Raw genomic sequence first — 13221 nt, 5'->3', positions numbered from 1 at the left:
GGCCTCGATTAGGCCTTTTGACCTGGGCCTCGATTGGGCCTTTTGTGAAACCAAAAATACACAGGGAAGACATAGACATACAAAACCTACAAAAATCACAGCACTCCATCTTTAGCTTGAGGAATATATAACGTGGTGACACTTCTCCATTGAACTCAATAGACGTGGCCGCCATGTTCTATTCTGCTTTGAATGGTGCCTACGTTCTCCAAAGTACGTTAGATCCATTGATCGATGAAGGCGGAGCACAATGTTCCCCCACATTTTTTTGGGGGGGGGGGGGGGGGGGGGGGGGGGGGGGTCTGAATTATTTCGCCGACCTCTGGCTATGCGTCGCAGACCCCAGTTTGAGAACCATGGTTCTAGAGGGCCCATCTCCAGAAAAGGTTGAGTAGAAGCTCACAATTAATGCGTCGTGTTCTGAGCGCTTATACGAGCAATACGAGCGGATCTAGTATAGCGCCTTGAGGGATCCCGGTCAACAAAGTACCGTATGTAGGCTTTAAGTGGCTCAATGGAATTAAATGTATACTGCACATTTTGAACATTCAAATGGTGTAATGCACTAAATTGCATTAAAGGAAAGGGATGAAAAGTATGTAATGATAAAACAACAAAGCAGAGTCAAACAACTAAATTATTATGACTGTGACATACATTTCAGTAGCCTATTGGGCAGCATCCCTTGTAGCTCTGTTGTCTCTACAAGAGTTTATTTGTGCAGCCGTACCGCCTAAAAAGGAATGCTGCCTGGTCCTACTGCCCGAGGACAACAAATTGTCAGAAATAGTATTTATTGACTGTAAACTACATAAATGCATTGTCTTTTTGTTGCAAGTGTAGGGGGAAGACGGTGTTTAACAGTGTTTAGCGCAGTTGTCAATAACACGTTGGAAACACGTGGAATGGTTATTATTGTGACAAATATACCAGTGACAGATTATTTAAGACATAAACTTGTTTAATTGAAAATGTGAAGGTTAGGTTGTGGATAGTTTGACGACCAAACGCACCCTAAGTGTGATATATTTTGGGGAAACGGGCCAACCCACGTGAAATACAGCCAACGGCGTTGTGGGGGTGGCGGTAGTAGGTTTCTCTAGCGTTACCCCTCAGCCAGTCAGATCTCTCTGTAGGTCGTCCTTGGGACGGGCACTCCAGCGGCATCTCCAATCATCTCGACCCTCCATACATCTGGCTAGCTCGCCTGCAGTGCTTTAGGCCCCCCTGCATCCTTCTTGTATATGCAGACACGGCACTGTGGTGTGGGTGATGGCTGATTTAAGCAGTCACACCTGGCGTGTGTGAACGCTCAAATCAGCCGTCACCCACACACACCACAGTCATATTTTTACCATTAGACGGTCATAAGACTTTGCTGTTTTCCGGACTTCTCACGGAACACAAGCCCCTCGGAAGCATAATTTCTCATGTGATCAAAAGCGACTTCCTTCTGTGGGAGGTGAGATGTCAGCGACGGCTCTGCGGCACCTCAAACGGATGCCAAGAGCGGATGAAGTAAAAAGGCAATGACAATCCTATAAGAAGCATTTCTCAGTTAACAACTTGAACCATAGTGTTTTTATTCCGGGGGGAAGACTTTTGGCGGAAAACTACAACCTCGAGCTCGTTAGATCTGCTGTTTTTGTTGAAGAGATTTGGTGTAGTGGTGTCCAAACATTTTTCAAAGGGGGGCCATATTAGAAAATATTAAAACACCCAAGGGCCTGTAGAAGGAGAAAAGGGGAGGGGAGGGGAGGGGAGCATAGACCCCTGAGGGACTCCGGCCAACAAAGTATATAGGGTTTAAGAATAAGCCCTATTTATAATCGCCAAACAAACTACGTGGATCAACACTAATAATAAATAAAAGTTACAGGCATGGTGTGTGCGATATTAATTGTGAGATTACCATAATGACGGTAATCATTAAAGGACCACTTTTCAACCTATCTTCATATAATAGGTCCTCACTAATAATCATGATAAAATGGCACGTTTTTTTTCTACTCTGTCTGTGTCACATAGGAGGGCTGTGGGCCCAACAGTGACATCAATGGAGAATCCAAGCTAATAGAAACTGCAGGCTTTCTAGTCCTGAAAAGTTGCAATGCGAAAATGGAAGCCATCATTCTCACAATAATAAACCCTGTTAGGGTCCATTTGGTTCCATTTGGTTCCAAACCATTTCCCTGGGGACCCCCTGGAACTGCCTCAAGGACCCTGGGGGTCCCCGGACCCCGAACCCCACTTTGGGAATCACTGCTCTATGTAATCTGATCTTTATAGTCTGATAAACTATTCTAACGTAAATAAATCTTGTTTAAAAAACAATCTGCATAACGATGATGTCACTGGTGGTCGTGGACGGGTTTCTGAACTGCCCACAGCAGAGTGTGTGTGTGTGTGTGTGTCCGTCCAGCTGATGGTCGTTAATGTCAAAGCAATGCTGTTTATGCACTGTCAAATAGGTCTAGGCCTACATCTATTCTAAGGTGGCATACCTTATTATAGACATATTATCCTGCTCATTACTGTGCGGAAATATACATAAATCTTCGTGTTTGAGCACAAAAAGCATTTTGAGAACCCACAAATTTCCGCGCTTCGCGCGCACACTGTGCGGCCCCCCACACACAATCATTCTACAGTTGTGGCCCCCGGCCTAATCTAATTGAATACCCCTGCCCTACTTGATCATAAAATGGTAAATGGAGTATTTATATAGCACTTTACCGAAGGCGGGGGGGAAACCATGCAAGGGACCAACCTGCACATTGGGAGCAATTAGGGCTTCAGAGTCTTTCTCAAGGACACTTCCACACTAGCCTGGGCTTTCTATGGCATTATAGGCAGCTCCCGGCAGGATCCGCCGGGAGAATCTAGATGCAGCTGCGCGACATGAGAGTAATTAATTAGAGCGACTGAGAGAGAGAGAGGTGTGTGTGTGTGTGTGTGTGCGTGTGTGCGTGTGTGTGTGTGTGTGTCAATTTAACAAAGGTGCAGATGATCAGAAATCAGCAGAGAGTGATCAACGTTTGTGCTACTCTATGCCGAATTGAAGTGGACTCTGTCCCAGACTTTTCTTTTCTCTCTGGAAATAAAAACGTCTGGATTTCCGAGGCTATACTTCGACACTAACTCCTGGGGGCCGCCCATCATACTACTAATACAATACTACACTACTATACAGATACACTACTAATCAACATGCCTTCAATATGCGTACTCACACACAGAAAACGGGTGCCTTTCCTGGGAGTTCTCATCATAGTGGCTTCTTTCCTTTAGGATAGAAAATGTTAGCCTGATTTGCTGCGCTGACATTTCAGATCCGGGGAACGCAGCAAATCAGCCTGATTGACACATTTCCATGCATTTGTCTCTCTGTCTATCCTTCTGTCTATCCTTCTCTCTCTCTCTCTCTCTCTCTCTCTCTCTCTCAGGGAGAAGCTGTTGGACTGGAAAGACTTTCTTTTGGTGAAGAGCAAAAGGAACATCACCATGGTTTCATATCCTCTTGTGATGCCATGGTGTCAGGGGCTGATCCCTTTACTTAGCAAAGATTCGTCCAGATGTAGCTTAGAGTTCACGTTCACACAAGACTCATCATCTTATATTCCTTTTAATATTTCCAGAGGCCTTCATTCTCCTCCCAGTGCTCTTCAGCAAGAGCTGAATAATTTAGGGAGTTTGACAAACGCATGCAAAAAAAAAAAAACACAACAAAAAAACATGTTGGGCAGAGATGAAGGCAGATGTTTTATTCATTAGACCAGTGATTCTCAACCTTTTTTAATGTGAAGGTGCACCAGTTTTATGTGCATTAGGCCACAGGGTAAAGTTTAAACGTAAATATCCAGAGTGTATTGTTCTTGACGTCTGTGCTCTCTCACGTACCTGGACGACTTCCCGGGCCTCATCCATTTCATCTGTGTGAACCGCTCCACCGGTCAGATGATCGCACCGTCCATCAACGTCACGGACCGCACCACCTCCGAGCTGGGCAAGGGCCCGCTGGCCCACTTCATCAAGAGCAAGGTTCCGACCGTACACAAAGTTTTTTGAGGGGCCTCCTATATACAGCTTTTGTCCCCCACACTCATATTTGCCATTGACAATGAAAGGAGAAATTAGGTCATATGTGCCTCAAATATGACTTACATTTGTGGCATTTAAATGCATTGTCAATGGCATTTAAATGCCATTGACAATGAAGGGAAAATTTATGTCATATGTAGACGTCATATATATATACAGCTTTTGTCCATCACGTCTCAATATTTGCCATTGAAAATGAAAGGAGAAATTAGGTCAAATGCCCGTCAAATATCACGTAAACTTTATACAAACATTTTATACAAATTAAATGCCATTGAAAATGTCGGCTAAACAATCACATAAATTCAGATGTTCATGAGATGATGCATGATGATGTATAATAAGTGCCCCTCACTTTTGTTTTATTATTAGAAATGATTTGATACTTTTATTATTTGATACATTTTTGGAATTGTTATTTAATTGATGACGTAGGGCAGGGGTCCCCAAACTTTTTCCTGTGAGGGCCACATAACTTTTCCCTTCTCTGATGGGGGCCGGGGTCAGTTTGTAACAGAAAAAGTGTGACGATCACATTATTTTTTTCTCCAGAAAGCCACACATAACCAAATATTAACCAGTGCACCTACTGTACATGCAGCACTACAGGGCTGCATAGTGCATGTACTGTACATACAGCAGTGCCAGGGTTTCCTGCACAATGTTGTTGGCCTGGCGCTGCGCCATGCTTGAAATAAATCGTGCAATGCCAAGCTGTTTTTTTTTTTTGAGGGGCCTAGTGAATCATGGTGTGTGTGATATGAAATTTCCAGTACCTCCCCAGTGTCTGCCCTGCAGTGTCTGCCCAGTGTCTGCAAAGTGCCTCCCCAGTGTCCCCCTGAGTGCCTCCCCAGTGCCTCCCCAATGTCTCCCAGTGCCACTGCCTCCCCAGTGTCCCCCCGAGTGTCTCCCCAGTGCCTCCCCAGTGTCTCCGCAGTGCCTCCCAGTGTCCCCCTGAGTGCCTCCCCAGTGTCCCCCTGAGTGCCTCCCCAGTGTCTCCCCAGTGCCTCCCAGTGTCCCCCTGAGTGCCTCCCCAGTGTCCCACTGAGTGCCTCCCCAGTGTCCCACTGAGTGCCTCCCCAGTGTCCCACTGAGTGCCTCCCCAGTGTCCCACTGAGTGCCTCCCCAGTGTCCCACTGAGTGCCTCCCCAGTGTCCCACTGAGTGCCTCCCCAGTGTCCCCCTGAGTGTCTCCCCAGTGCCTCCCAGTGTCCCCCTGAGTGCCTCCCCAGTGTCTCCCCAGTGTCTCCCCAGTGCCTCCCAATGTCCCCCTGAGTGCCTTCCCAGTGCCTCCCCAGTGTCTCCCCAGTGTCCCCCCCGAGTGCCTCCCCAGGGTCCCCCTGAGTGCCTCCCCAGTGTCCCCCTGAGTGCCTCCCCAGTGCCTCCCAGTGTCCCCCTGAGTGCCTCCCAGTGTCCCCCTGAGTGCCTCCCAGTGTCCCCCTGAGTGCCTCCCCAGTGCCTCCCAGTGTCCCCCTGAGTGCCTCCCCAGTGTCTCCCCAGTGCCTCCCCAGTGTCTCCCCAGTGCCTCCCAGTGCCTCCCTGAGTGCCTCCCCAGTGCCTCCCTGAGTGCCTCCCCAGTGTCCCCTCAGTGCCTCCCCAGTGTCCCCCTGAGTGCCTCCCCAGTGTCTCCCCAGTGCCTGCCCAGTGTCCCCCAGTGTCCCCCCAGTGCCTCCCCAGTGTCTCCAATAGCAATACAAGAGCAATAATACAAATGAATCTTAATGTATTAATCTAATTATTTGCTCTCATCCAGTGCTAATGAAAAATAAAAATAAAATCCTATATTTTGGCTATTAAAAAAAAAAAAGTGTGTCCCCCCCCCCGAGTGCCTTCCCAGGGTCCCGCTGAGTGTCTCCCCAGTGTCCCCCTGAGTGCCTCCCAGTGTCCCCCTGAGTGCCTCCCCAGTGTCTCCCCAGTGCCTCCCAGTGTCCCCCTGAGCGCCTCCCCAGTGCCTCCCAGTGTCCCCCTGAGTGCCTCCCAGTGTCCCCCTGAGTGCCTCCCAGTGTCCTCCTGAGTGCCTCCCCAGTGCCTCCCAGTGTCCCCCTGAGTGCCTCCCCAGTGCCTCCCTGAGTGCCTCCCCAGTGTCTCCCCAGTGCCTCCCCAGTGTCCCCTCAGTGCCTCCCCAGTGTCCCCCTGAGTGCCTCCCCAGTGCCTCCCCAGTGCCTGCCCAGTGTCCCCCCAGTGCCTCCCCAGTGTCTCCAATAGCAATACAAGAGCAATAATACAAATTAATCTTAATGTATTAATCTAATTATTTGCTCTCATCCAGTGCTAATGAAAAATAAAAATAAAATCCTATATTTTGGCTATTAAGCTTGAGGCAGGCGGGCCACATAAAATGACATGGCGGGCCGTGGTTTGGGGACCCCTGACGTAGGGAATGAAAAAAGGGGTCCCACAACCCAAACGCGTGTCCCGACCCACTCTTTGGGAAACTGTGTACTAAACATTTTAGGTGGATTGTTGTTTGATGGTTCCTTCTTTCTAAACGTAATATCGTGTGTGTGTGTGTGTGTGTGTGTGTGTGTGTGTGTGTGTGTGTGTGTGTGTGTGTGTGTGTGTGTGTGTGTGTGTGTGTGTGTGTGTGTGTGTGTGTGTGTGTGTGTGTGTGTGTGTGTGTGTGTGTGTGTGTGTGTGTGTGTGTGTGTGTGTGTGTGTGTGTGTGTGTGTGTGTGTGTGTGTGTGTGTACTTGTGTAGGTGTGGGACCTGGTCAGAACCACGCGCCGCTACCTCCAGAAGGGCTACTCCACCGTCACGCTGCGAGACGGGGACTATTATTTCTGCCACTTCCTCTGGTTTGAAAATGAAACGGTAGACGGTCCTTGTTATGGAAATAAATTATATTGTCCAATCCGAAGTTGAACACATAAGTCCACGTTTATTTTAGAAGATTATTATCAAGCCAACATTATAAGTGTCTCCAACAACACGGCTTCAGCCTTGCACGTCCTCGCAGTCAAAGCCCATCTTCTCCAAAAGCCCCTTCAACCAGTCCTTCTGTCACCTTATATCCTAGCTCTGGTCCATAGCCTCAAGGACTTCTCCTTAAGACTGTTACTCTCGTATTCCTGCCGCCGCATGAAGACTGCACAACTTGTCGACTTCTGCAAAAGTAAAATTTTATAAGATTTCGCTACTCACCAATACAAAGACGGTTTTGTGGCGATGAAAGCCTACTTTCTCTAGTGGACACACACTCTGAGCCAGACAGCACACGTATAAAATGCTTTTTCACCGGAAGAAAAAATAATTTGTTACTCTGTGCCCTCCACAGATATTGTCAATAGAAATTTCCATTGACAACATTTTTCCCTCCGGTGAAATATTTTTCTGGCCAAAAAGTATATATATATATTTATTTATTTTTATATATTTTTTATCCCACGATTTTGTAACCCATTTTCACCCCTGTGTCAATCATCTAATGTGATCCTGGGCTCTACACACCCTCCGCCAACCTGGGGAGAGCAACGGACTTAACTCATGCTTCCTTCATGCTTGAGTGTCCAAGTTGCTCCTTTACACCTGACAGGGGGGAGTTTCCCTGGTTGGACGTAGCGCGTGGAAGGAACACGTTATTCCAACCAGTTCCTTTCCCCTCCATCAGGCGCCCCGGCTGGCCAGGGGGAGGCAGTTTAGAGACCAGGATTACTGCATGTTTTTTGTGAGGGTATCTACCCTAGGGGGACACGGGGAGAACATGCAAACTCCACACAGAAAGGCCCTTTCACCAACCCCGCCTTCGGGTATGGGCACTGATGACGCGGAGGAGGAAACACGCCGCCAGCACCCACAGCGCCCCGAGTGGGAATCGAACCCAGGACCTTCTAGCTGTGAGGCAACAGCACTACCAACTGTGCCACCGTGCCCCCCAAAAAGTATATTTTATACGTGTGGTGGGGGGTGGGGGTAGAAGTGCGTCCACCGGTCTGGTGGACGCAAAACAGTCTGGTTTGTCGTTCTTTTTATTTTTGCAGAAGTCGACAGGCTGTGCAGTCTTCATGTGGCGGCAGGAAGTCGAGAGTAACCAGGACCAGAGCTACTTATATAACTAATTTCTAAGCAGGAATTGAGAGAAAGGAGGTGTCATACCCCCTGGCCAGTGAAAACCAGTTATTTGTCCCACACTGGTGGGGTGGGGTGTCGACACCCATCTGCCCATGAAAGGAGTTACTCCCTTGGCCACCCACATCAGTTGGTGTAGTGCAAATGGAACCTCATAATATGTATGCAATCAATTAATTGATAGATCAATGTTTAAGAGTCCAATATTGCCATAACAGGCCACCTTTACAGAACAATCAGCAGAATAGACGACAGTCTAGTGCTGTTGCGTTCTCACGTAAGTTAGGGGAGGACACTTCGACACTAACTGTGGTGTGAATGGAGTAAAAAGTATAATATTTGTCTCTGATATGTATTGAATTTTGGGTCTAATCATCACCCTCTCGGTTTATTTCTCTCCATTGATTATGCCTTGTGTGATATCTGACCAATCAGGGTTATAAACTGGAGGCCGTGGAGCTGCCCATCCTGGCTGATGACTCCGCCCCCATAGGAACGCTAGCCTGGGACTATTACAGGTAACCTGCTCAATGTGTTAAAGACTGCTCATTAAAGGTATTATGACATTATTTATAACATCATTTTAACAACATTAAAAGTCTTGGCCATGGTCCTTCAAACGTGTCTAAAAAGTTTGAACACTCAACTCCACTCCAGTATTTCTTGCCAGGAGTTTTTGTGTATGTGTAATCTGCATCCTGAGAAGCCATGGAAAAACACATTCTTTTAGCCTGTAGATGTCGGTAATTCCCCCTTTCCTGTCAACCCAAGATGCGCTTCTTTGACAACGTGGTAGGAACGTCACCGTCAAAAATAAAAGTGTCATCTAGGCCAGTTGGTATCCAGTGTAAGGACTTGTGTTGATTGACACAGCCAACAACAGAGCAGATTGATTTTTCTCTAGAAGCCATTATTAGTAAGTATTACAAAGAAACAAAGTCGCGGTCACAATGAGGAAGCGGAGAGGAGAGGGGCGGAGAAGAGAGGGTAGGCAGGGAGCAGAGGGGAGGGGGCGGAGGTTTAGCAGGGATCTACGTATATGCCTGCCGTCCAACCAGATGAGACATTTTTGCATAATTATTCACAAAAGTCCAGACAGCAGAGAATACACTGAATGTTCAAACTTTTTTTGGTGAAATTGATGTCAAGAAAAGCAAAAAAAGCTAAAAAATCTACAAAAATGTGTTTTAAATGTCACAATCCCTTTAAGGTAATGCAACTCATTGAGTTCGCCTTTTCTCGGAAGCCCATTTGGGCCAAAACACTATGCAGCGTATTTGGTAATTTGTTCAGATGTGTAGAAAAATCACGGTATGTGAAGTGAGCGGCGCTTTTATCATCATCAACATCACATTCCGTGCTCAGCCAATCAGCTGAGCACATTGCGTACTCATACGGACAGACACTAAGGCTGTCCCTGAACATTCGGGGTTCGAACCTTCGCCCATTAGGGTTGGCACTCGAATCTTAATTAATGGGCTTGATTTATTTTTCCCCTTTTTTAACTAAAATATATCTCGGCGAGAATGCGATATTCATAATAAGAGTACTATGTTCATGTTGTGTTTACATGTTACATGTTTAGATGTTATTAATAGTCAGGGGGGCATTTCAGTTGTAAACAAGCTACTACTACTACTTTCCCAAAGTTACGTGCCGAGGTTCGGAGCTCGAAGGTTATTTTTCCAATTAATTAGAAACTAATGGTCCGAAAGTTTCGCTCGAAAATTCCTGCCGAAGTTCGAGTCCTAAAAACAGGGCTAGGGTACCGCCTTAACAGACACACACACAAAGCTGTGCTCAATAAGCGATTAGCGCACGGTCAGAGCTCCAGTGCGCTTTGGATGGAGTTATGGTATTGGATATAATCAGATTAAGGTAAGAAATTGAAAATAATACAGAATTCTCCTTTAAAGGTTGATGTAAGTGATGTAAGCTTCCGTAAAAATACTTTAGTTAAAAAGCTAAAGCTCTATTATAAGCAGATTTCAATCAGGGACAAATTAGCCATTGGGCCAGTGGGGCCGTGGCCCAGGGGCCCTTGGCTCTCAGGGGCCCATCTGGGAAATTGGACCGCGCAGCACTATGTTTGACGCCCTGAAAAGGGCTCCTGGGGCCCTTCATTGGCCATTGATTTAGTTAAATTTAGGCCAAAAACATGATAAAAACACGGAAAAACACAAAATGTTGCGCTTGAGGGGCCCTGCAAAAATGACCGGCCCAGGGGCCCTCATGGGGGTTAATCCGTCCCTGATTTCAATAGCAATCATTGCTATCGTCAAGTGTTTGGGGCCTCCTCTCCTCTCCAGCTCTGTAGTGAACATATTTGGGGGTCGGCGGCCAATTACATATACTTTTTGGGGTCCTTGACATGAAATATTGAGAACCACTGATATAGAAACATGAGGTTTTTCATTATTTAGAAGCCTTTTTTTTTTTTCGACGTCAGGCCTAAATGGGTTAACGAGGATTCGTGGCTAAAAAGGACTTGCTTGGTTGTGTCCTGCTGCAGGAAGCTGCTGCGCTACTACAGCAAGAGCCACCAGGGGGAGGTAGTGAGTTGCTACGAGCTGCTGACGGTCCACCTGGGCGTCATCCCCACCGAGTGCATCCTCCAGCACTGCAAACTACTGGCCAGCAAGCTGTGGGAGCCGTCACGCAACCCTCTGCTGTAGAACCTAGCCCAACATTTGAACTCTCGCAGATGTAATTATCGATTCTGACATTTTCAATCTACGAGAGTTCAAAGACTTATAGCCTTAGGTGCGTCGAGCGAAAGCACCTGCCTCAAAAGTAACACTGAACAAAATGTACAAATGCAAAATTTAAGGTGCTTTCCTGGTTGCCCCACCTGTCCCATTATTTTCCTGGAAGGTTCTGAATCCCGGAGGTCCGTAGTTTTCGATAAAAAAATGTTTTAATCCACTCGGAATCTGTCATCCATCTTGGATCTGTCCTCGTCTCCCCAAATGAGTGCAACAGATCTCCATTGAGAACAGATCTCCAGGCAGGTGGTTTTGCTCGACGCACCCAAGGCTATAAGTCTTTGAACTCTCGTAGATTGAAAATGTCAGAATCGATAAATACAACTGCGAGAGTTCAATTTGTGGGCTACTGTAGAACCCAAACTACTGGCCAGCAAGCTGTGGGAGCCGTCTCACACACAACCCTCTGCTGTAGAAGAACCCTTTTCATGTCAACCCCCAAGTTGATATTTTATTTGGCCACGGACCGGCTTGAGAGAGCACTTTTTAACAGGTTTATTTGGTTCTGTTTGTACTGTTAAATTAAATATATAGTAATATATAATAGGATTTTACAGTGTGGAATGGGGTCCCAGAGAGACGCATACCGTATAATGAAATGGGGGTCTGTGTGCTAAATGCAAATCAAACTGAATGTCCTTGAAACTAAAACAGTTGTGAACCGATGACGTAAACTCTACTGGAACCCCCGAGCTACACTGTGAGATCCTCTGCGATTTACAGAGCCGTAACAGTCCATTTGGACACGACGTAGGCTAGCGCACCATTGACACCCATCTCAAACACACTGCTCCATGCATCATTTGCATTGCCAAGCAAATATTACAAGGAAACTTTTTTTTTCTTTTTCGTGCTGTCCCTTGTGTGGAAAAGCCTTAATGTTGTGAACTGCATTTTAAAGATGCACATATATTTCTGCTCCTCATAAATCCACAGCAAATAGGACTTGACCGAAACCACTGATTATGTTTTTGTCTAAGCACTTTCTTCTTTTTATTTATTTATTTTCTTTTCTGTTTTTAATTTAGAGCGGCCAATTACTTCTTCTTACACCCTTTTTCTTTCTCCCAATGTTAGTCGTTATTACGGCAGTTAACCCTCCCTCCGTCCCCTCACATTTCTGTGTTGCCAACTGCCAACTTTTGTTTACTGGCTCACGTGCCAACGAGGAGCCCCAACCGGGAGGATGTAGTGCCTCCCATCCTCCATTCTCAGCCGAGAGGCTCTGCGTTAAGGTTAAGGTGGTGGCACACTGGACACGTTTTTCGGAAAACCGAAACGCCACTAATAATCCGAAAAACGCGCTCTGTGTGCAGTGACCTTTAGTATGTATGTGCAGTCACAGAGAGCAGCGGTTCTCAACCTTTTTAGGCCGTGACCGCCCCGAAAATAATCCTGTTTGAACTGGGACCCCCATCCGGGCAAGCATTCTACTTACTTACAACTGCCTTGTTGTGAGCTTGTAGATGGGCTATTTTCAGATTTCTTTCTCCTCTTCCTTAGTGACAAGTTGGCCATAGTGTAGTTTGTTTTTATTACTTTATTTTCTTTATTATAACTTTGCTGTCATGTCAATGCTGTCGGATTGGCTCGCGGTCGAGGCTCCGCGCTGGTACACTATTAACTCCACCCCAAGCGGCCCTCGGCGAGAACCTTTTAAAACGCTGTCGTACACATTGTGCTATTGTTTGAGGTATAATTGTTTATTCATAAAGTGTCATCTGTTTTTGTTTATTTGTAATATAATAATTATTAAATTATTCGTCGTGTGTTTACTACCGAGGCTACTTAAGAATCAAGTGACATGTATGTGAGTCGTGCAACGGTTTACGCCTTGCGTAGACAGCCTTCATCTGCGTCTGCGATGCATATTGGCCCCAGGCAGATTAAGTCTGGTCCCTCTCAATTGTGGGAGGACTTCACGCCGAAGTGGTGACGAGCCAACCAGTTTAGTCTGGAACCAGGCTACAACCAACCAGGGCCCAGTATTCAAATATGGGGCGGGACATTGCAGAAAACAATCGAATCCTGAGAGGGACGAGACTAATATCCACGCAGTGATATTGGTATCGCTATGCGAGGCTAGCAACGATTACCAAATATATTGCAGCTAGATTTAATGTTTCTGTGATCCGTTTGTTCCGTGTTGATGATAACATTTACAACAGCCTCTATTTATTTCAAATATCGTCTTCTATGCTGCATGTTTGCAATGTAAAAAAAAATTATGTAATAAGCCACCGTCTATTGAACTGTTATAAACAACGGAACATGGATACATTATGGTTAC

At 46.3% G+C, this 13221-nt stretch overlaps 1 protein-coding gene across 2 annotated transcripts in view; it reads left to right on the top strand.

Moving 5' to 3' along the window:
* The window catches only part of hps1 (HPS1 biogenesis of lysosomal organelles complex 3 subunit 1), a 47784-nt gene extending 34596 nt beyond the window's left edge, over nt 1–13188 (top strand). For both annotated transcript variants that reach the window (XM_083775340.1, XM_083775339.1), the window contains 5 exons: nt 3447–3512; nt 3897–4041; nt 6799–6912; nt 8602–8684; nt 10679–13188. In XM_083775340.1, the coding sequence (XP_083631466.1) occupies nt 3447–3512; nt 3897–4041; nt 6799–6912; nt 8602–8684; nt 10679–10841 (571 nt within the window). In that variant the 3' untranslated portion in view covers nt 10842–13188. The remainder of the gene's footprint in view (nt 1–3446; nt 3513–3896; nt 4042–6798; nt 6913–8601; nt 8685–10678) is intronic.
* Nucleotides 13189–13221: the final 33 nt, after the last annotated feature.

Source organism: Protomyctophum parallelum (genome assembly GCF_964188405.1).
Source record: "Protomyctophum parallelum genome assembly, chromosome: 10".
NCBI lineage: Eukaryota > Metazoa > Chordata > Actinopteri > Myctophiformes > Myctophidae > Protomyctophum > Protomyctophum parallelum.
The sequence above is the reverse complement of the archived record's forward strand: the minus strand, read 5'-3'. Positions and strand labels throughout refer to the sequence as shown.